The sequence below is a fragment of the Trichosurus vulpecula genome, chromosome 4 (genome assembly GCF_011100635.1).
Source record: "Trichosurus vulpecula isolate mTriVul1 chromosome 4, mTriVul1.pri, whole genome shotgun sequence".
In the NCBI taxonomy this organism is placed as follows: domain Eukaryota; kingdom Metazoa; phylum Chordata; class Mammalia; order Diprotodontia; family Phalangeridae; genus Trichosurus; species Trichosurus vulpecula.
The window spans coordinates 34,634,664-34,658,571 of record NC_050576.1 but is presented as its reverse complement, the minus strand read 5'-3'; the positions used below and the strand labels follow the sequence as shown (position 1 = coordinate 34,658,571).

Sequence of the window (23,908 nt, the reverse complement as noted above, 5' to 3'; positions counted from 1 at the left end):
ACAAGGAGCATTCTGACTCCTCTATCATGACCAGCCAGTGCTGCAAAGGGTGACCAGGGAGGCTGCATCTTCAGGAGGGAGCCAGGTCTCAATGACAGCCAGAAGATGGAAGATGCAGGAAATGAAAAGTTTTACAGTGAAAGCAAGTTTGTTAACTATGGAACAGGCCCGCCAGAAGGCACAGAGGAAGGAGGGTCCAGAGGAAAAGAATCAGGATACTGAAGGGTCCTGAGTTCATGACATATGAGAGTCTACTAAAGGAACTAAGCATGTTTAGCCTACAGAAGAGAAAACTCAGAGGGGGAGATGATGAGTTTTCAAGTTTTTATCTGAAAGGCCATCGCCTGGAAGAGAAATGAGGTTCATTTTGCTTGGCCTCAGAAGGAAGAACTAGGAGCAATGAGCAAAAGCTGAAAGGAAACAGATGAGGCTCACTGAGGAGGAAATCCCCTTGCTCTGCCCCAGCCCTTTGTTATTTCTGTCTCTGTATCCTCAGGCCCTGACACTGCGCTTTGTATACAGGTGGCACTCAATAAATGCCTGCTGAACTGAGTCAGAGGAGGTCAGGGAAAAGATGAAGTCACAGACAAGGAACTGTCTTTCAAGGGGCCAGCGGCTCAGCCACCTTACCCAATTCTGCCCACTGCAGCAGCCGCACAAAACAATGTTGAACGGCCACAACATACAGAACACAGAAAGCACTGTGGGCAATGAGAAAGGATGAAAGCAACCCCCTTCTGAGTTAATGCATGGGGGACATAAGATAGATTAGAAGCAGCGCCGGATGAGGAAGAGTGTTCAATGCTGTAGAATCTATCCACAGCCATCTTTAGAAACAGAATATATTGGCCTCTGATTGGTGGAGGTAGGGAACAGAGTAGATTCCCAAGGTCCTTTCCCTCCCTAGGACCCAATAAGTTTATTTTGTGGAAGGAGTTGGTATTTGCTCGATAAGAGACTATTCACTCTTCCCCCCAAAGAAGAGGCTCCCACCATGGCCAGGAGCACGGGGTCTTCTGGAAGCAGCCTTGAAAGCCCAGAGAACCCAAGCAGAGCTTTGGGGGAAAAGTTCTGGCACTTGGGACAGGGAAGGGTCCCTCAGTTGCAGGGGAGGAGGTGTATCCTGGGAGCTAAACTCTGAATGGGATAGGGTTCTTCGGTGGTGGTTGTGGCAAAGGGTGTATGTCTTGGAGCAAGATTCCGTGGGGTGTGATGGGGGAGAGGGTGCTAAGAGCCAGTTTCTGCAGGGGAGAGGTCCCATGATGGGGGGAGGGTGTCCTGGGAGCCAGGCTCTGGACAGAGTGGGATCTCTCAGTAGGGAATGGGGGGGGGGGGGAAGAAAGGGTATGTTTGGGAGCCAGGTTCTGCAGGGGGTGGAGTCACTGGGTATATACAGGGGTAGGCAGAAAGATGAGGCAGCCAGCCTGTGCAGAGGATGGGGTCTTAGTACCTGAGGGATCCAGGTGCCATACTCTGCACTAGGCAGGAGCAACACAGTTTGCTTCAGTTTCTCTGGTTTGTATTTTTTTTAAGTCATTTTATGCACAAGGAGCTTATTTCTTAAACAAACACTCGTGGTTTTGATTTACACCGAAGACGGCTCCTAAATAATTTATGGCGGGTTAAATTTATTGCAGAGCCCTGGCTGGCTGCAAATTCGAATTGCCAAATAATTAGATTTTAGGGCCAAGCTTATAAATTATCCGTCGATTTGTCCGGACTTGTTTGTCAGCTGCTTTGTGCTCCAGGTCATCTTTGGCATTGGGCTATTTGTGTTTTAATTGTTGATTTGCACTTTGACAGATGAGAGCAGACGCCTCCAAGTTTCAGGGGGAGGACGGTGGGGAAATCAGGGCTTGAAAAGGCTTATTTTTTCCTCCCTCCCTCTTCCCCCTTCCCATGTCAACCTCAAGGCCATTAAAACAGAAAAGAGCTCAAACACAGACAACTAGCTGTGTGTGTGCGTGTGTGTGTACGTACCATTTACTTTTACTCAACCTGAGTTTTAAGAAAACAGATAACACTACAAGTCGCAAATAAAGACCAATGATCACAGTTCCCTGGAAAAATGCACTGCCCAATGATGCCATTTCTGTGTGGAGATGGACATAAGGCCTGAACTCACACCCTGCTACAGAACGGCCAGCCCTGCATGGAGTGCTGAAATCCTGGTAGCCTCTGCTAAGGAGATCCTTCGGAGCAGAAGCTGGCACCAAATGATTTCTGGGGAGCTGCCTGTACACACACATTTATCATGAAATTTCAGGTACCACAGGGAGGAGGCACAGCCCCCAGCGGTGCCACTGAGGCAGGGAATGGCTGTGGCTGCAGCCACTGCCCCCATGGCAATGTCCCCTCGGAGGCAGGGAGAGAATCCAGCCAATTCCCAAAGGCAAACTCACCTGCCAAGGACACGACTGTCAACCGTGAGCTCATTCCTTACTCCTACCTCCCTTCCCCTCTCTCTCCCCAAAGGGAGGGCGGCCCTATACGTGCCTCAAAGAGAAGGCACAGACCAGGAAGGCTCAGCTAGCAAAGGGTCACCAAGAAGTTCCCTCCCCTGGGGGAGCCAGAGGCCATGATTCTGACCTCATTGCACATGACCCACAATGCAATATTCCTAATCAGCCAATTTCCCACAAAGTGGATTGATAGGCCCAAAGGTCAAGTGACTTGCCTAGGGTCACACAGTAAGTGAATGATTTGGTTGCTAGGGTACCAGGGGAGCCCCGAGGGATCCCAAACAACTGTTTCATTAACCAGATAACCAGTGTGCTGCGCAGGGCTGTTGGGGGAATGGGACAGGGTGTGGATGCTTTGGAACACAGCTGGCATGCTGCCCCATACAGTCAGCACTGGGTCCCCAGCAGTGCACAAGAGTAGTGACAGAAGACAGTCACCACAACATCAGGGAACAGGCTCAGTAGGCAATGAGCAAGCCCTCAAGGCAGCAGCAGGGTGGCTCTGTCCCCAGGACCTGATGGTCTCCTTTGGCTTCTCTGTGAGGTGAGTAGGGCAAGAAACCTGCCCCAGGAAGGTAGCAATACAGCAGCGTTGGAATCTGGGTCTAGTGTGCAGAAAACTAGCCTGAGTTCTCAACATACAACCTCACGAGCTTGTCCCTCATCCAAGCAACAGTCCTCGAACAGCAACCCTTGCCCAGACTGCCCATCACTATGGGACGGCAAAGCCGTTTCACTTGCCCAGCCAGCCTGACACTCCCTCTCATATCCCAGCCTCCAAGGGCCAAGGGATGGAAGGTTGAACACCTCACCATGAAGCTTGGCCCAGGAAGGCTGGGATAAGGTCCTGCCTGTGAGGGGCAAACCTGCAGAGAGAGCCCCCACATCCCAGGGCACCCCCATCTAAGACCCTATCTCCTGGGCATCCCTTCCTGCCAAGACTAGCCCCCAGCTCTGCAATGAGTGATTCTCTGCCTGCTGGTGAAGCCTTTTCCAGGCTTCCTGTCTGCCAGAAGAAAACCAAGGGTGGACTCCAGAGTTCCTTTCTGGGAGCTCCTTCCCTGCTCCTCAGAGTCATAGCCACAGGCCCAAGTGCCCTGTCTGCCCAACTCTCCAGAGTCTGAGGAAGGATAGATGAGGGCAGACTTAGTCTTCTTCAATGTTCTCTTCCTTCAGACCCTTCCCCAACTTATGGATACCCTCAAGTGAGAGGGCCGCCCAGAAGGGAAAGGTCTCAGAAGCATCACAGCCAGTTCTCAACAAACCTTGTCCACCACCTGCCCTGTGTGGCAAATCACAGACCATCAGCCTCTAGCCTGGTGCCCGAGGTGCCCAGGCTACCCTCACTTGTCCCAGGAGGGATTCCTTAGGATCCACTGTCCCCAGAAACCACCAAGCAGACCCTGCCCTAAAGCCACAACCACCTAGACAGGACATGAGTCCCCAGCCCCAGATTCTAAGCAGCAGGCAAGGAAGGCTCAGCCTCATAAGCCCAGGGGAGCTGCTAACCACATTTCCACTCAGCAAACAGTGAAGGAGGGAAGCAAGGGGCACAGGGAAACAGGGAGGCAGAGGGCAAGAGGACAGAGACAGGGGGCGGGGGGGGAAGGGAGGCGGGGGTACAAGGAGGCAGGTCTGTGTCTGGAGCACCCACAGCCCCCAAAGTGTCTGTTCACAGCTGCATAGCTCCTGTGCCACATGAAGCCCATGTGCTCTGCCCAGACTTCTCTGCAGTGTCCCAGAGAATTCCACCAGAGTACCAAGCCCCTGTGGTCCTTCTCCAGCCCCTGGGGCCTCACTGGAGGAAAGCCTGGGCCTGGCCACGCCTCAGTCTATGTGCAACCCAGAGGATACGGTGCTGACATATGTGATGCCCTCCCCCCCACTTCTGGTCATCTGTCATGTCCTCGGTACCTACACCCTCTCCTTTCTTTAATCCTAGTAAATGAGGCTGATAAGCATGAGCTGCTCAGAAGAGCTATCCCAGGAATAGGAACTGTCTCTGTTGTGTCTGGCCCTTTCCAAGGTGGGGCAGGAAGTGCAGAGACACAGACAGAGGTGGGACAGCAGGAAGAGAATGCAGCTGTCCCCCAAAGTTGGCAGGTCTGCAGGTGCCACGTGAGGGCTGGGGTCCAGGGGTTTCCTCTCAGGTCCTGGCTACCCCAGCTCCCTAGAGGAGCCCCAAGATTCTGCCAATGAGCTCCTACCACTCTCAACCTGCTCTTCCACCAGCTCACCTGGCACACCATCTTCAGCCCTCTAAAGAGCAGGCCAAAGACAAGTACAGAACCAAACAGACCCCCAGGGCAGGCCCACACACCCACAACAGGGCCTTTAAACACCACTTCAGGGTCACCATGCCATTGGCTCATTAGCCTGGATTTCACAGAGTAAGCAGGACTAACTGTCCAGCCACAAGGCACAAAAGGGCTCCGGATTACAAGGGCTGGCCTAGCACCCTGGGGCCCAGCACCTCAGGGGCACCTCCCAACTCCTTTATCTGATCCTTCCTTTTCCCATTCCATCTTTCTCTCTGGCCTATGACCCCTAACCCTGTTCTTCATCTTCATGATGACTGCAATCCCTCAATTCTTTCCAAAGCCAGCCCTCCTGCCCTCACCTCTCTCACCCCTTCTGCATCCTGACTGCCTGGCAAATCGATCCACACCTCCACCAGCCTTTTCTCAAGTCCCTTGTACCTCTATCCTATTACTGATCTTGCCCTGCCAAGCCTCAGCCTGGGATTACTCTCTACCCACCAATGCCTGCGCTCCCATTTATGTGCTGCTAAATGAAGTTGGAGAAAATCATGGAACTGCAGTGACTGAATGAGTCCCCTACAGACTTATGGTCCAGAATCTTGTCTGGACCCTCACTGCTGCAAGGCAGTCCTTCCACCTTGCCAATGACAACAGCATCTCTTCCAAACCTTGTCCTCAATCCCCTGAGCTCCCATGGTACCCCCTTATCCCAATCTCCTAGCTCAGAACCTTGCCTGAAAGAAGTGAGGTCATTTGCCAAACCTCCCCACATCTCCCACCACCCAGATGCCTTCTCACAGCCAAGGCTCAGCCCTCTACATGCACAATGAACCCTCCCACCATTCCTTCTCTACCAACTGCCCCCCACACCCCTATCATTGCCACTTCCCACCAGTCTCTCCCTGTCTCCTGGCTACTTCCCTACTGCCTACAAACATGCCCATCTGATGCTCACCTGATACCCCCTTCCCTGCCAGTCACCTTCCTTCCTCTCTCCTCCCCTTCTTGGCTAGTGCCCTTGAGGAGGCTGGCTACTACTGGAGCCTGCACCGTTACTCCTCTCCCCCTCTCCTAAGCCCTCAGCATCATCCGCTGAAAACGCTCCCTCCAAAGTTACCAGTGCTCTCTTAACTGCCAAATGCAACAGCCTCTTCTCCACCCTCCTCCTTCCTGACCTCTCTGTGGCCTCTGACACTGTCCATCACCTTCTTCCCTTGACGCTCTCTTCTCCCCAGGATTTTGTGACCTTGTTTTCGCCTAGCTCCCCAGTCTGTTGGGACCTCTCCTCAGCTTCCTTTGCTGGTTTTCCCTTTAGGTCCCCAAGGTTCTATCCTGGGCTCTCTTCTCTCTTGGTGACCCAGTCCATCAGTTCCCATGGATTCTGATGATGCTCAGGTCTTTTCAGCCTTAACGTCTCTTCTGACTTCCAGTCTCTCATCCCCACCTGCCCAGAGGACATCTCAAACGAGACATCCAATAGACATCTTAAGATTCAACTTGTCTAAAACTGAACTCATTCCATCCCCATCCTGCCCCCAAGCCTTCCCCTCTTCTGGACTTCCCTGTTACCAGAGAGGGCACCACCATCCTCTAGTCACCTGGACTCAAACCCTGGGTGTCATTCTCACCTTCTCTTCCTCCCCCCAGGTGTAATCAGTGATCAGGTCCTGTCATTTCCACTTCTGTAACATGGCTCGCAGCTGTCCCCTTCTCTCCTCTGACACCGCCCCCACCCTGGTGCAGGCCCTGGTCACCACGTGCCTGCACTAGTACTACAGCTGCTGGGGGAGGCTCCTCCTTGCCTTGAGTTTCTCCCCACTCAGATCCAGCAGGGATACAAAAAACAACGTGGTGTCTTCCATCAAAACAGGGAAGTCTGGAAAAGGGGAAACACTGAATTCTATTTTAGCCATGTAAACTTTGGGATGCCTATGATAGAACATACAAGTGTAGAAGTCCAACAGGAAGTGTTATCGTAGGCCGAGTGCTCGGATGGGAGACCGAGGCTAGATATCTGGGTGTGGGAAACATCTGCACCCAGATGATAATGGAATCCTTGGCAGCTGAGGGTGTTCAACAACAGGGAGGGTAAGGAGAAAGAAGAAAAGATGGCTGCATGCCTAATTAAGTACAGCACAGCTAAGAAGCCAGCAAGGGAGACTCAGAAGGAGCAGTTACAGGTGGGAGGAGCACTGGGGGAGAGCAGAATCCAGGAGGGGTGGCAGACTGGCAGCACCCAGAGCCAACACCTCTCGGCTGCGCCTGGCACAGAAGGGGCTCAGCAGGGCGATTCCAGGGCAAGGCCCAGAAGCAGGGGCCCGGTGTCGAGTGCAGCCCAAACCCTGAGCACACTTCACACTGTTTCATTCCCCCTCCTACCCCTCATGGCTATTTTCCTCCTGCAGTTCTAGTCTGACTGAAAATAAAGGCAGATTGCAGCCTAGAGAAAGCCAACAGATCCATCCCACTTCCTGGGCCCACAAGGCACCCACCAGACACCCAGGAGGAGGCCCCCATGAGGATGCCACAATCCAAGCCAGAGAAATTACAAGTTTTCTGGTCCCACACCTCTGAACCCCCAAGGGGTGACTGAGTCATCAGGTTTTGAGAAAACCCAGAGAGAGCCATGGAAGACCCTGCCTGTCTTTGGGGAGCTAACGGTGACCCTGGAAGAAATGAAGCCTTCCCTGAGCGGGGACACTTGCAAGCCCATCCCAAGCTCTTCCCCCATCATTTCACCCTGCTCGTCTGGCAGATAGTGCCAGCTTTAATGCCATAACATATAACCCCTCCATGCTAACAGGAAATACGGCATGTGCCAAGGGAACCTGAGTTATCGAGGCTGTGCTGAGCATAACTTTGAATTTCCTGATTTGGGTGCATTTAATCTCCACCATAATGTTACATTAATGTCAGTTTTGCATTTCATTTCCCAGCTTAAAAGAAGAGTGCCAGGGCCTTCCCTGTGGACACATGACCAGGCACAATGATTCCAGGGGGTGCTCAAAGCCAGAGCGGGGCCACAGGGCAGTCAGATTTTACTCAGGCCTTTTTTTACAACCCCCAAAGGGACTCCGAAGCAGAACTGGGCAAAGGACACCGGCTGGGGCAGCAGGGCAGGAACACCCAAGGGAGGAGACACAGTTTAACTGGGTCTAGGGGGGCCAGGGTGTGAGGAGGAGAATCTTAAATTTCCTTCAACTTTTCCAAAACACTTTCCTTCCTTCCTCATGGAGGATTGCCAGGATGCCCACCTCTAACACATCCGAAATCTCAACTCTCTGGAATCTTCCAATTGCCCAACCCCTTCTCCATGACTCTGCTCCCACCCCTAAAAAAAGCATCTGAATGGTTCTCTTTATAAGCAAAAGCAAAAGTCATTTACTGGCAGGTTAACTTGAAATGCAGATGGAGTTTCTGCAAACTTTGCTAAGGAAAGAAATCCCCATCGGACTCAGACCAAACATTAGGAAACCTCCATCCCAGAGGTCATTTTTCTCCAAAGTTACAGACCCTGGAATACAGAGCAACACAGTGGAGACAGCTTTCACAGCAGCTGGGCCAGCAAGAAAATCTCAGGGCCAGAAAAGCACCAACAAGGCCAGGCTGGACCCCTCCTCACAAACCCAGGCCAGGAACGTTGGCTTCTTCACGTAAAGCTTCCCTCCAGCTCACACACCAACACTGCTGGGTGAGACCCAGACCAACCAAAGGCACCGCCAACCAAGCCTAGCCACTGGGCAGGACAGGCTGCAAACTTCTAGAAACACACAGAGAAGCTCATTTTCTGTCCCCTGGGCGTGGAACAAGAGGAGTTTTAGGCCCCATGTTTAAAGGAAGTAAAAATGTATTCTGAAAATCTAAGTTAACATCTCCTGTGAAAAAAGCCTTCCTTGGCCGTCAGGGCTCCCCTCCCCCAAAGGGGAGCCTAAGACCTTGATCAAGCAACACCCCTGCCACTGCCACCACCACCACCGCCACCACCACACATCTGGCTACAAAACAAGCTTGTGCCTGTGGATCAATCGGGGGGGTGGGGGGAGGAGCTGGGGCAGATGGCCTGAGTGTTCTCCAGGCCTCTGAGACCTGGGTCGGTGTTGGCATCCTCCTCCTCCATCCTTCCCTTCCTTCCTGCAGTGTTCTTATAGGATGGGGGGGAGGGGCGGGGGGACTTCTGAAACCCAACAAGGTGTGGAGACAAAAGGAGCTCCTTGCACATCCTGCCCTTCTCCTAAGGCTCGCCCTTCCTCTCTTCTCCAAGATGGGCCTCAGAGCCCTGGAATCCAGATCCATGAAGACCCCAATGGGAAACTGAGGCCTATTTGGGGCTGAACTGTTCCTTCCACCTGCCAATCCAGGGAGCACATCCTTCACCAGGAGGCCATAGAGCAAGGACACAGGACTAGAAGAGCCAGCTTCACGGACTCCTGGCTCTGCTTTCTAGCTGACTGAGAGATCCCTCCCCAACCTTGTCTTAGAGGCAATTTCCTCATCTATAAACTGGAAATAACCATGCTGGTAAGACCTAGCACCAAGAGCTGCTGTGGGAACTGTGGTCCCTCCCCAGGCTCAGCTCTGCCGCCAGCACCCCTGCCAAGCACTCAAACCCTGAGTCAGGTTCCCTGAGGGATCCCAGCACGTGATAGGATCACATCACTGGGATCTCCTCAGCCTCATCACAGTGGCACAGAAAACAAGGACACTGATCTTGGAGAATTTGCACTGACCCAACAACATCATCTTTCAGCAGTTGTGATCTGGTAAAGGGTCTTCTCCAGAATCCCAGAACACTAAGGAGTCTCTATGTCTCATGATTCCTCTCCTGGTCAGTTTTCTCTTTGTCAAGACCAATAGGCCAGGATCCACTCCCGTTTGAGCTCTTAGAAGCAATAGCTGAGACATTGAGAGACCCCTGACTCATAGCTGTTGCTGGCAGAGCCTCCTCCTGAACTGGACCTGTATCCTTGGAGAGTCCCAGAGAGCAGGCCCCAGGGAAAGATGACCACACCCAGAAAAAGGTGTCTCTATGAAGAAAGACAGCCCATGGGAAGAGCCAGTGTCTGCACAGCTTTGGGGAAGCTGCCCTCAACCCCAGCACAAAGGGCTCCTGGCACGAGCTTCTCAAGGCTAACCTCCCAAAGACTGAGCTGGAAAGACCCTGGAAGTCACCTCAGTCCAACACCCTTACATGATCCGCCTAGCATTACATGGCTGGGAAGTAACTGGGCCAGAATTTGAGCCGTGCCCTCCAGGTCCAAACACGGTGGTCCTTCCATGTCTTGGGCATTCCCAGAATGCTCCTCTGAGAAGGGCCTCAGATAGGTGCCGCTCAGCCTCTGCTTGAAGACCTCCGAGGACAAGGAGCTCACCTCCGTGGGAGACAGTCCCTCCCACCCTGGGACAACCCTCAGTATGAGGATGTTTTCCTGACAAAAAGCCTCAACTGGCCTCTCTACATGTCCTGTCGTACCCTCCCTCCCCCCTCCCCAGCTCCCGATTCTCCCTTCTGCGGGTCAAGCAGATCTGGGTCTCCTCCACAGGACCCAACCATTCAAACGCTTGGAGACAGTTCCCAGTCCCTCCCTGAGCCTTCTCTAGGCTAACCCTTTCCCAGGTCCTTTATGCAGTCCTCATCACACAGAATTCATTCAACAAACATCACAGAAAAGTTCCTCTCATGGCAGAGACCTGGGGCAGGAGAGGATGTGGAAGGCCACTGCTCCAGTCTAGGGATGTCCAGCAGGGGGGTCTCACACACAAGCCCTGCTGCTTAGGGAGCTGACCCAGCCATGGACAGAAGAGGCCCAGAAGCACTCCTCCACCTTCTAATACGGTCATTTCTCGTTGAAATGAGGTCACGTGAAAGGGTCAAGGAGAAAAAAGTGGGGTTTTTACAACTGTATAGTTGAAGTGACTTCAAGAGGGACTGAGCTTGAAGCTAGGACCCTTAAATCAGACAGCTCCCTGGCCTTGCCAAAGCTTGGAACTCCAGCATGCTCTCATCCTGCCACCTTCACAGGCCCCAAGAATCAGGCAGAGACCAGAGGGGCTTGGCATCCCCAAGCTCCATAGTATGTTCTCAATCACATTCTCAGATCAGCTCAGGAAGGACAGGTAGGCTTTCCTGCCCTGGGACCTTCATTTTAAAGGTGAAACCCAAGCACACCCTGTGTGCAGGCTTCATGAGGGCAATCACCATTCTATCTGCAGGGACAAAGTGTATAGAGAGAAGTACGTGCAAACTAAACATGAGGTGATGGTGGACAGGAGGGAGGAGAGAGAGGCCAGTGTACCTGGAAGGGAAGGCCTCAGGCAGGAGGTAGTACCTTGGGCCAGTAGGGAAGGCATTCCAGGCATGGGGCACAGCCTGTGCAATTGTGTGGAGAGTCCCATAAATTGAATAGCAAGACCAGTGTAGCCAAACTCAAATGAGTCTCGAGGGTCAGGGAAGACCAAGCTCACGCAGCCTCCCACCCCCAACACGGAGAGTTTAGGCTCTGCTACAGAAGAACATAACCCTGCAGGGAATCTGTTTTGCTTGACTATGCAAATTTGTTACAAAGTTTTACTTTTCTGCCCATGAGGAGGATGGGGAAAGAAAATCAGGCTTTGTTCATTAAAAACAATCAAATTTATTTCTACAAATGTATGATGAGGCTAGATAGAGGTACACTGGAGCCAGGCTGCAAAGGGCAAGACAGTGGAGCATTTTCTACGTGGTAGAGTGGAAAACAGTAATAATGATGGGCGGCACTTGCATAGCTCTTTCAGGTGTGCAAAGTGTTGTCAAGTGCTATCTCTGATCCTCATGACACCCCCCAGAGGCAGGGGCTATGATTATCTCCATTTTACAGTTGAGGACACTGAGTTAGGCAGCTTGAACTCAGGTCCTGACTCCAGATGCACGATGGTACCACCAGCTGCCCCATAGGAGGCTCTCCCCTGTACCCTGCTGACTCTGGGTGGACGGCTCTCCTCACTCCTGGAGCCCCTCCCTCCAGCCTCAGGGTCTTCTTGGACTGCCACCCAGCTCCAGGGCTGTTCTGGGCCCTCTGCTCCCCTGGGCAGGACGTATCACCCAGTGCACCTCAGAAACAGCATCTCGACAGATTCCCTTGTTCAGGAACTGGCTTGACCCCCGCCCCCATTCATTCAGCCAGCCCAGGGCATGCCCAGGAGCCAATCAGCTCTGAGTCTTGCTGTCCACCAGTGGCCCGATCTTTTTCCAAGTATCTCCCCAGCTCACCCGTGCCATCCTGCTACCTGCCCCTGCAGGGGACCCAAGTGCCTTCCTAATCCCACCACAGCCCCTGAATTGGGCCAGGAGTCCCAGACCTCCCCTCACTGCCCTCCAGTGCCAGGCTTCCTTGCTTATCCAAACACCAGCCATCTTTCCAGGCCTTGTCCAAGACTCATTGCCTGCCCCGAAAGCTTGCCACGCTAATCCATACAAGCCTGTCAGCCACCACCATGGCCCTACCGCGCACTGGGTACAACCACTCCACTCAGTCAACCATACCACCCCATTCTGTGCCCTCCAACTTGTACCCTCGGCGTCTGGACCAGGAGGCCCCCGGCCCCTACGTCTACAGTGCTCCTCACTGCCTCGCCCAGATGAGGTTAGAACCACAGCAGCCCCAGAAAAGACAAAGTCAGGCCCCATCTCTTCCACTCACCACGAACTCAGGACACACAAGCAATCCCAGAACCGTGGAGCTTGGTTCCCTCTGAGGGGAGTGTCCAGGCCCCCCCCCCCCAACCTGAATGAGAATCCCCTCTCGAGTGTCCCCGAGAAGCCTGTGCTCAAAGACCTCCAAGGCCAGGGAGCTCACAACCTTCCAGTACTGCTGCTCAGCTCTCGGGGGTGGAAGGAAGGTTCTCATTACCTTCTCTGCCCCTTCAACCCCCACCTGTCCCCAGCCTCCCCCTGGCTCTAGCCTCTGGGACCAAGCAGAATGAATCTATTCTCCCTTCACACACCTGCCACAATCATGAGCTTAGAAGTTTGCAGCTGGAAGAGACCTCAGAGGTCATTTGGCCCAAGCCCCTCATTGTACAGATGAGCCAACTGATCCACAAGCACCTACTACGTGCTGGACACCGTGCTGAGGGCTTGACAACCCTGTGAGGTAAGTGATATTATTATCTCTATTTCACACTTGAGGAAACTGGGACAAATAGAAACTATGTGACTTGCCCAGGGTCACACAGCTAGTAAGTGTCTGAGGCTAGATCTGACTCCAGGCCCCATGCTCCATGCACTATGGTGCCCCCAGCTGGCTCCAAATAGGGGCTGGAAAATCAGGGGTCAAGTATGTTGTGGGAGGCTCCTAATTCCTGTGTGGGGTGAGCTAGATGCCCTCTGAGGTCCCTCTGAAGTCTATAGAGTCAGTGATTTTAACTGCCCCAAGAATCCCAGAAAGGTCAGTGCTCTCCTTTGGCCAGCCATGCCCCCCCACACCCCCACACCATTCCCCAGGGTTTAACAGAACAAAGCGTGTCAGAGGAAGGGTAGACATGCCCCACGGGGCCACTGGCAGTGCCTGTCCCCACCCCTGCCCCCACACCCAGTGGGCATTCCTCAGGCACTGGAGAGAGCCCAGGCCTAACAGAAAGAAGCATGTCAGAGGAGGGGTGGACATGCCCCACGGGGCCACTGGCAGTGCCTGTCCCCACCCCTGCCCCCACACCCAGTGGGCATTCCTCAGGCACTGGAGAGAGCCCAGGCCTAACAGAAAGAAGCATGTCAGAGAAGGGGTGGCCACACCCCTCAGGGCCCCTGGCAGCACCCGCCCCCACCCCACTCTCAAGGCCCCTCGCAGTCACCTGAGGATGGATCTGCGGCTTGTCACAGGTAGCCTCGAAGTCCAGCACTAAGAAGTAGTGGTACCTCTGCGGAGGGATGGCTGCCATGGCCGCCATGGCCACCCCGAAGCCGTGAGTCGCCAGCGTCTTGCCGGAGATGGAGCCGAGCTCCGGGACGAAGAGGAGGAGAAAGAGGAAGAGGAGGAGGAGGAGAGCCCAGCGCTATCCTCGCCTTCCACAGCGAGTCTGGAGAGAGCCTTACTGTCCCAGGACGGCCAAATGCTGCTATCATTGAACACCCAGAAGTCTGGAGGGAGGAGGGGACAAAAGACACGCTGTTACTCTCCCCCCACCACCAGCAGGAGGCTCCCTGAGGTCCCCAAGCCCTCCCTGGGGTGCTAGCCCACACACAGCTGCCCAGGGCTGTGGCCTGGAAGAACCACAGGCTCCTGAGCCCATCCCAGGCAGGGTCACCCCAAAGCGACAATAAAGAAATGAGAGACTGCGGGCTCCCTGCCCCGGAACCCTGAGAACACACACAGCTAACCAGCTCAGACAGCCACAGACCCAACAGTCAATAAGAGAGAAAAACCAGATAATTGGTCAGTAAGTCATCACATGTTTCCTAAACACCCACCACGTGCCAGGTACTGTCCAAGGATGGCAAAAACAGTCCCTGCCCTCAAAGAGCTTACCAGGAGTCTAATCCGGAGAGCCAACACGGAAATAACCAGGTACAGATATGATCAATGTAAATAGAATGCAACCTCTGAGGGACCAGAAAATGCCTCCTGCAGAAAGCAGGATTTGAGCGGAGTCTTGAAAGGGCTGAGACAGAGGAGAGGAAGGAGAGCATCTAGGGAACAGGTGGCAGCCTGGGAGCAGGCACAGAGAAGGGGGAAGGAGGGGCACACACACGCAACAGCAAAACCAGTGTAGCTGGATTCTACCGTATATGGAGGGGAGGAAAGTATATGATGAAGGACCAGGCCAGGAAGGGCCTGAAATGCCCAACAGAGAGTTTGAATTTGATCCTGGCAGTAAGAGGGAGCCACCTTCACCTCTCCGGACACTCACTACACAGGACCCATCCACCCTCCCCACGCCAAGGTGGCCCGTGCAGGAGAATAGGGGGGCACAGCTGTCCCCAATCTGCTTGACTGCCAGACAAAAATATGCCCATTTCGGGGCTAGCATCTGCCTCAGTTTGGGGAACTCGGGGCAGTGAACTTGGTGATCACAAACTTTGGCTGCCTTGGCTACTGCACCAAAAGCCTAATGGGACAGACTTTGTTCATCTAGCTGGGTAGTAAGAGAAACATGACTAATGCTCTAATCTAATCATCTAAGGATCCACAGGCAAAGAAAGAGAGGAATTCCTTCCTCAGTCAGCTTCCCCTCCATGTCTATGTCCCCTCCCACAGCGTCTATTGCTCCAAGGAAAAAAGCAAAGCAACCCTCAGAGCCAGGTATTCCATTCCCAGCAGGCCCCACTGTGCCAGGGCCCCTCACTGTGCCTCCTTTCTACTCACCCCCGCCCCTACATTTCCCTTTAACTAGATCAGCAGCCTGGAGCAGGGAGCTCCTAGGTTAGGCACATACGGGGCTCCAGCTGCATGGACAGCTTCATGTTGTGGGGGTCCTCCAGTAAGCAACCACAGTCGCTGTCACAGAACCACAGATCTACCAACCCACACCTATCAAGGTGGGAGTTGGAGGGAGGCAGAGCTAAGGTAAAAGGGCAGCCCACAGGACAAGAATGAAGAAGGCAGGGGATCTCCTAGGGGTCTACTCAAGGCCCCACCCACTGAGGCAGGCAGGGCAGCACTGCTCAGGACACAGAAAGGGCCAGTCCCTAAAGCCAAAGACCCTCCCACCATGCTTGGGTCAGTCAATGCTGATAATCTTCCAGCCCAACTTGGGGGCCTGTTTCCCTCTCTATGAAATGGGTATTCGATGCAATCTGATCAGTATTACCCCAGGTCCCCCCTGAAGAGGGCTATTTTACAGCCTTTTCAAGTAACAGCAAAAGGAACCCATAAAAATGCAGCTGTTGGGCCCGAAGCTGGCTCACATTTCCCTGGGACTTGGGCCACAGTACTTAGAAGGCTGGTGCCCTCCTCCCCCAGGGCTATTTCCCAACATCCATAGCATCACCATAGCTCCTCTCCTCCCCCACTCTGATATGATCAGTCCCAGGGCTGAGCCTGGGCATCCACCTCCCTCTGCACAGGCCAAGATTTGCTCCCCTGGACAATCAGGCACTGCATGAGTGTCTGTGGACAAGCCCACAGAATCCCCAAAGCCACACAGCCTCTCATGCAATCCAACCCAAACCAGAAAGGAATGCCCCACTACAACGTCTCCAGCAAATGGGCACACAGCCTCTGCTTACAGAACTGTGGGGATGGGGAGAGCAGTCCAGGCCGCTGTGGGACAATTCTCACCCAGCCTCCATTTGCTCGTCTGCACCCTCCCCCTGCAGCCCCCACCCCCACCCCCAAGCCAGCAGGACAAGATTCATCCTTCCTCCACACGTCATTAGTGAATGCATGCTGCGGTCTGTCCCCAACACCACACCTGGACCCCCATGCTAGGGGAAGCAGGATGACGAGAGCACAGATGGTGTCAGCACTTCAGGCCTCACCAGGGCTTAGCCACACAGCAATGGCTTGTGGGAATGTAAAGGCCCTCACAACACGCCCAGGAGCCCAGGGCCCCAGGAACAGCACCAGGCCTCGGGCACCTGCAGAGCCAGGCAAGTGAACAAGTAATCCTTACACACTGGGCACTGTGGTGAGGCTGGGAATACAAAGCAAGGCAGAAATGGCCCCTGTCCTCAAGGAGCTCCCAGTGTGATGGGGAGACAGCATACAAACATCTATGTACAAACAAGACAGAAACAGAGTACAGTGAGATCGGAGGGAGGATGAGAGTCAGGAGACAGTGTCTGCTTCAAGGAGAGGCAGGAAGGCTAGTTTCACTAGATCACCGAGTCCATGAGGAGGAGTAAAGTACAGAAAGACTGGAAAGGCAGGAGAAGGCCTGGTCTCAACAAAGGATTTTCCATGGGCTCCTGAGGGTGACAGGAGGCCACTGGAATTGATTAACTGGAGGGGGGATGTGGTCAGAGCTGCACTTTAGAAGGAACAAGCTGACATTTTGGAGATCGTGGACTAGAGTGGGGAAGAGATGAGTCAAGGGAAAAACCAAAAGGCTATCCCAACAGTGAAGGGGCCAGGTGAGAGGACACACACCAGGACACTGGAAGAGCCCAAGAGGGGGAGCACCTGAGACTTGCTGGGTTGGGCAACAGACTGGCTACAGGGGAGGAGTAAAGAGATAACGCCCAATTATGAGCCAGGGCAACTGACTGAGGGAAGAGAAGAGGGCTTGGGAGGAAAGGTCAGGAGGCTGGGTTTGGACATGGCCAGTTTAGGACATCTGTGGGACATCCAGCTCAAGGTGTCTGAGACTATTGGAGATATAAGACTGGAGCTCAGGAGAGAGGTGAGGGCTGGATGTAGAGGGCTGGATCTGAGAACCGGCAGCAAAGAGATGATAACAAAAATCATGAGACTTGCTGAAATCACCAGGGGAACAGTCTAGAGGAAAAAGCAAAGAAGGCCAAGGACAGACCCTTTGAGGAAAGATTCCTAGGGAACCGCCACAGTTAGCTGTCACAACCTGGAAGACTATCCAGAAAAAGAGTCATAGAAGGAGGTGTCAGACAGGCAGGAACAGGAGCAGGAGAGAGAAAAGGGAGTAGAAAGCACAAGAGGGTGATCAGCAATGAATGCCAAAGGCTACAGAAAGGTCAAGGACTGAGAAAAGGTCATTAGGTTTGGCCACTAAGAGTTCACGGGTAACTCTGGAGAGGGCTCTTCCAGTTGAATGGAAGGCTGGAGATCAGACTGTTGAGAGCTAAGATGAGAGAAGAAAAGCAGTGGAGGCACTAACTGCAAGAAGGTTAGCCATGAAAGGGAAGAGATATAGGAGAACATATGGTGGGGTTGGATGGATTGAGTCAGAGTTCTTACATTGTGTGGAATAACTTGCCCAAGGTCATGCCAGCAGTAAAAAGCAAAGGCAGGATTGGAACTCAGGTCTTCTCATGACAAATCCTGTGCATTCTCCACTGCCCCTCGGTGTTCCCTCTGTCCATCCAGGGACCACCCAGGTTGGGAATGAAAGCCCAAATGGCCAAAAGCATGACACGGAGGAGCTCTGCACCAGGCTGCACAGGGCCAAAAGGCTCTTCAGGTGAGGTGGAATGAACCACCAATGGGCACCCAGAAAAGAGACAGGGGCCAAGAGCCTGAGGACAAGCCCTAGGAGGACCAAGCCCAGGAGCTTCCAACACAGTGCCCTCCTTGGGCACCAAAGATTCAATTGGACCTAGTCACCCATCTAGGAAGAAAAGGGGGGAAGGGGTTGGGGAAGAGATGAGGCAAGACACAGCCCTCCATGGGGCAGCAAGGAAGGGACCTATTCCCATGACACCCACCAAAGGCTCATCTGTGCATGGTATTTACACAGCCAAGAGAAATGGCAAGTCTGAAGCCCTGAGTGTGTATCAGGTAAATAACACATGTGCCAAAACACACACTTAATGAGGTAAATAATATGCCTTTATAAAAAGACTCAATCTGTATTTACCTGAGAGACCAAGGAAACGAGGCATCCCCAGGCTAGCACAGACCCACAGAGGGGTCAGACTCAGCTCTGCATCCTGGGTAAATAGACATTTCACTGCATTCCGATACATAGAGTGGAGATGGAGAGGAGGCAATAGAAGGAAGGAAGAGGCAAGGGAAGGAAGGAGGAGGCAAGGGAAGGAAGGGATGAGGGAAGGAAAGAAGGGGCAAGGGAAGGAAGGAAGGGATAAGGGAAAGAAGGAGGAGGCAAGGGAAGGAAAGAGAAGGTGGGGGAAGAGTGCAGACTAAGGAACAGAAGGATGTGGAATGGGAAACAAAGGAAGGCCAAGAGAATTCCAAAGCAACTCGTCTCCCCCAAAATCATACACCTACAGCTGTTTGGGGGCTATTCATTAGTAGCTCTTGAATCAAACACTCTCCCCATGGACTCAGGAATTCAGCATGGCCAGAGATACGTCCCTTCCAGGGAAACTCACGAAAGGCCCAAAGCTGGCTCTAAGGCAACAGCCCAGAAGCCAAGGTTCACGGTCCAGGCCTGACTCCCTTGCCAGCACTAGGACCTTCACCCACAAAGGGCCTCTGCCCTACACCAGAGGTGCCACACCTGAGAAGATGCCGGGGCACTAAGAATAGCCAGGGAAAGCACCTCATAGACCACAGAACACTAAGAATTGTGATCATCAACCTGACAAGCCCTTCTTGACCCCATTAGAGCCCCTGCTGTAAAAATACCTCAATGTCAGAGCTGAATAGGACTTCAGGAAATACCTAGGAGGGGGAGGGGGTAACTTACCCAAGGTCACACATTCAGTCAATGGCAGAGCAGCAGAAGCAGAATGGGCCCCTAAGTCAGAGCCTTACCCATTTTACAAATGAAGTAAAATCAGAACCCATTTATAGTGATTTGACCCTCTCTAGAATCTTTATTAAAACCCTCTCATTAATGTCTAACACTGAACTCAATCCCTATGCCCCTCAAATCTTCCCCTTTACCCAACTTTCCAGCTACAGCCCAGGGCCCCAACATCTTCCCAATCACTCAAGCTGGCCATCTAGGGGTCATTTTTCTGACCCCCTTAACTCCTCTGACACTGTCACCAACCTGGTCAAGCCCAAGTGACCTGTTACAGTAGCCTACTAGTGGGTCTGCCTCCCAGCCTCAAATCCCTCTTCACTCCCAGAATCCTCCAGAGCAACCTCAGTGATTTTCTGTATGTGTGAAACAATTTTAAATCCTAGAGGTAACTCCCTAGGCCCGCCACCCAGTGCTAGAAAAATAAAGTCACATCTTTCCCCCTTTGGTGACCCTAGAAAAGCCAGGCCAGCTAAACATGTCAACCAAGACACTCACTGAGCAGAGACTGACCTAGCACCCAAAACACTGAAGTCAGGTTGCCTCCCTCCCTCCCTCCCTGCCCAGGGTCACAGAGTCCCTCAGGGCTCTGTCAGATCAAACCATCACACAGCTGCAACAGACATCAGACATATCAGTATCCAAACTGTCACTGACAAGCGGACATGCATCCTCCTCCTCAAGCCCTCAGAAGAGAATCCATTAGGAAGCTTTGCCTACAATATCCAACAATCTCAAGCCTCAGTTGGCTTCTCTGCAGCTCCCCTCATCACCTCTCATTGTTCAGTCCTCTAGGGCCAAGCCGACCAAGGCTAATCCTTCCTCCAAAAGACAGCCCTCCAAGGACCTGAAACTGGCTGTAGTGGCTGCTCTTCTTCAGTAAACATCCCCAATTCCTTCAGCCTGAGCTCAAGACCCTTCTCCAGTCCAATCACCCTTCTCTCCATCTTGTCAACTGATCCTTCCCACAACAGCCCAGAATCAGACACAATCCTCCATGATGACTGCTCTCACCAAAGCACAGAAGGGGGTCTTGCCCTGCCCTCATTCTAAACAATGGCTCCATGAATATACTGACTGTAGCCAAGATATAGAGGCAGCTAAAAGAAATATGTATATATAAATATATATATGTATACATATATGTGTGTGTATATATATATATACACACACACACACATATGTGCATGGTATGGGGAGTGAGAGAGAGGAGAGGGAGGAGGGAGAATAGGCAGACAGAGACAGAGAGAGACAAAGACAGAGAGGCAGAGAAAGAAGACACAGACAAGGGGGAAACAGAGGGGAGGAAGAAAGCTAGAGTGAGGAAAGGAGGGAGAGAGAGGGGAGAGAGTACATAGAGAGAGGAGGAGAGAGAAGAGAGAGGAGAGAAGGGAAGGGAGTGGAGGGGAGAGAAGGGGAAAGATAGGGAGAAACAGAGAAAAGGAGAGAGAGACAGGGAGGAGAGGAAAGAAGTGATAAGGGCCTATGCCAGTTTAGTGGCCATATACGGGAAGAAAAGGTCCCTAGCAGTGGAATCTCTGGCCGTTCATCAGTAAAATCAACAAGGCATTCTCGAATGAAGTGCTGCAAACTACTGACAATCATAGGAAAGATTACTCTAAGTCACTAATACTAAGAGAAATGTAAAACAACCTTGATGTTTCACCTCAAACTCAGCAAGCTGGAAAAGAGGGCAAAAGATGAGAATAGTCAGTGTTGAAGAGTTTGTGGAAAGACAGGCACACTAATGCATTGTTGGTGGAGCTGTGAATTGGCCAACCATTCTGAAAAGCAACTTGAAAATATGTAAAGAAAGCAACTAAAATGTTCATACCCTTTGACTCAGAGATCTCACTGCTAGGCATTTATTCCAAGGAGGTAAATTACAAAGAGTAAGATTCCACAGACACCAAAATATTCATAACTACTTTTTGTGGTATTAAAGAACTAGAAATGAAATAGATAATCATCAACTGGTGAATGGCTAAAAAGTTCTGCTCCATCCCTAACTGATAAATAGTCAAAGGATATGAATAGGCAGTTTTCAGATGAAGAAATTAAAGCTATCTACAGTAATATAAAAAATGCTCTAAATCATCATTGATTAGAGAAATGCTGAGGTACCACCTCACACCTAACAGATTGGCTAATATGACAGAAAAGAAAAATGATGGGTGTTGGAGAAGATAGTGGGAAAATTGGAACACTAATGCATTGTTGGTGGAGCTGATCCAACCATTCTGGAGAGCAATTTGGAACTATGCCCAAAGGGCTATAAAACTGTGCATACCCTTTTACCCAGCAATACCACTACCAGGTCTGTATCTCAAAGAGACCATAAACAAGGGAAAAAGGACCCACATGTACAAAAATATTGAAAGCAGCTTTTTGTGGCAGCAAAGAATTGGAAATCAAGGGGATGCCCATCAATTGAGGAATGGCTGAATGAGCTGTGATGTATGAATGAAATGGAATGCTATTGTGCTATAAGAAATGATGGGCTGGCAGGTGTCTGACAAACCTAGAAAGACATACATGAATTGATGCAGAATGAAGTGAGCAGAACCAGGAGAACATTGTACACAGTAACAGCAATATTATGCCATGATCAAATGTGAATGACTTGGCTCTTCCTGGCAATGCAATGATCTAAGACAATTTCAAAAGACTCATGATGGAAAATACTATCCACATCCAGAGAAAGAACTATGGAGTCTGAATGCAGATTAAAGCAGACTGTTCTCACCTTCTTTTTTTCTTTCTCGTGGTTTTTCCCTTTTGTTCTGATTCTTCTTTCACAACATGACTAATGTGAAAAGATGTTTAACGTGATTGCATATGTATAGCCTATATCAGACTGCTTGCCATCTTGGAGAGAGGAGAAGGGAGAGGAGGGAGGGAGGGAGAAAAAAGTCTGGAACCCTCTTAAAAAAGTGAATGTTGAAAATTTTCTTTACATGTAATTGGAAAAAATAATATATTATTTTAAAACATTTTTAAAAGAACATATAATGAGCTTTCGATTTAAAAAAAAAAAAGTTCTGCTCCATGAATATAAGAAAATATGACTGGGCTGCAAGAGTGAATTTGAAAACTATGGGGCAACATGGGAAGACTTATTTGAAACGATGCAACATGAAGTTAGCAGGACCAGGAAAACAACAATGTTAATGGAAAGAACATTGGAACAACGGAAAGAATAAAACAAATGAAACAGCATGCTGTGAAATTGGAGTGGCCGCGCCAGGCCCAAAGAGGAGGTGAGGAAAGGCACCTCTTCTCTTCTTTCGGGGGTGGGGAACAGAAGATTTGGATGGATTTAGTAGTTTTGCTGAACTGTTTTTTCTCTTTTTAAAAACTATCTGTTTGAAGGAATGAAACTCAAGGCATGAGAAATGTAGGTGATGGTAAAGATAAAAGACATAAAAATTCTTTTAAAAAATGCTTGCTGATCGATGAATTTGTCTCATAATTTTTCAATTGGCTTTTTGAACCCTAGCTGTAAGACTTTACATTTATCTCTATTAAGTTACCCTGAGGTAGAAAATCTATGGAATGACATTCATGACTTGGAATATATCCAAAGGACAGTAATTAAGGTAGTCGGAGGAATGGAGAACATACCATGACAGGCTTTTTTCAGGTCCAGTCATTCAACCAGTTCTAAAGTCCCCTAATGAGCCACACCATCTAAGCCCAGGGCTATCCAAAGTGCTGCCCTAAGTGCGATTTTATGCAGCCCGCCTGTTTACTACCAGCGTGGAAAGTGACATAAATGCTTTAAATAAAGCATTTGTGTCAATTTCTGTGCTTGTGGTGGACACAGGCAGGCCGCATGGGGGCGCACAGCCCGTGTTCTGAACAGCCCTGATCTAGCCCCACATCTCTCCTACCAGTCCACAGGAATCACAACAGAGACTCTAATAAACATTTTCCTGAAAACCAAGTATATTAGGTCCTCTACTTTTTCCTGATCTACCTTCCAGGTGACCCTTATCAGAAAAGAAAATGAGGAAACATGTCCAGAATCTGCTCCTGGTGTGTCCTTGCTAACTTTTAGTCACTTCCACTTCCCTCCCCAAATGCTCACAATCTAATAACATATTTTTTAATTTTGCCAGGAATTGCAGTCAAGATACCAGCCTAGAGAATCTATAACCTCCCCTCTGGAAGTGCTCACCTGGAACACAGGGAACCAGGAACCTAAACCTAGAGCCTCAAATTCACTTCTCTCTACCCTGAAGTCTCTCTGCCCCTAGCCACCTCCCCATTTTCAAGGAAGCCTTGGAATAAAGAGTAAGAAAACGGAGTTGGATCAGGTGACCTGCCAGGTCCTGGTAGCTATGCTGCCCCACTGGGTGACAGAGGCAGGGAGGGTGGAGTGCACAAAGACAGATGTGTCTCCAGAAGAGGTGACACTTGGGATGCTGGAGGCAAGACACCATCAGTCTACATAACCCAAGCCTGGGGTTTAGGGTAATGTTTTAAATGGGCTCATGCAGAGCCCAGACCACTCCAGCTCCTTCCCCTGTCTTCACCTCAGCTGCCAGCCCCATCCAAGGCTAGCCACCACCGACAGAAGGGGAAGATTTGGAACCTTCCCAACTACCCCTGACCTCTCTGCCACTGAAGACTAGCCATGCACAAGTACCAAAGCCTGCAGGGAACCTAAGATGCAGGCCTTGAGCACCAGCCCTGAGTAAAGACTGGCCACACTCCCCAAGTCTCCAGAGTCTCGCCTTTGGCTTCCATCATCATCGGGCTATACACAACAAGAGGAAATATGTCCCACGATTTACCCAGCATTTACACCAGTTTGTAACTCCCCAAAGCCTGGGCAGCCTCCATCTGGGGTCACAGCTGGGAAGG

At 51.4% G+C, this 23,908-nt stretch overlaps 1 protein-coding gene across 2 annotated transcripts in view; it reads right to left on the bottom strand.

The window, feature by feature from the left end:
- ERI3 (ERI1 exoribonuclease family member 3) overlaps nucleotides 1-23,908 on the bottom strand; it is a 185,697-nt gene that overhangs the window by 150,938 nt on the left and 10,851 nt on the right. The window contains exon 2 of one of the 2 annotated variants that reach the window (XM_036758045.1): nucleotides 13,550-13,835. In XM_036758045.1, the coding sequence (XP_036613940.1) occupies nucleotides 13,550-13,645 (96 nt within the window). In that variant the 5' untranslated portion in view covers nucleotides 13,646-13,835. Of the gene's footprint in view, nucleotides 1-13,549; nucleotides 14,988-23,908 lie in introns of those variants that run through there. The other variant, XM_036758047.1, reaches the window with a different exon arrangement.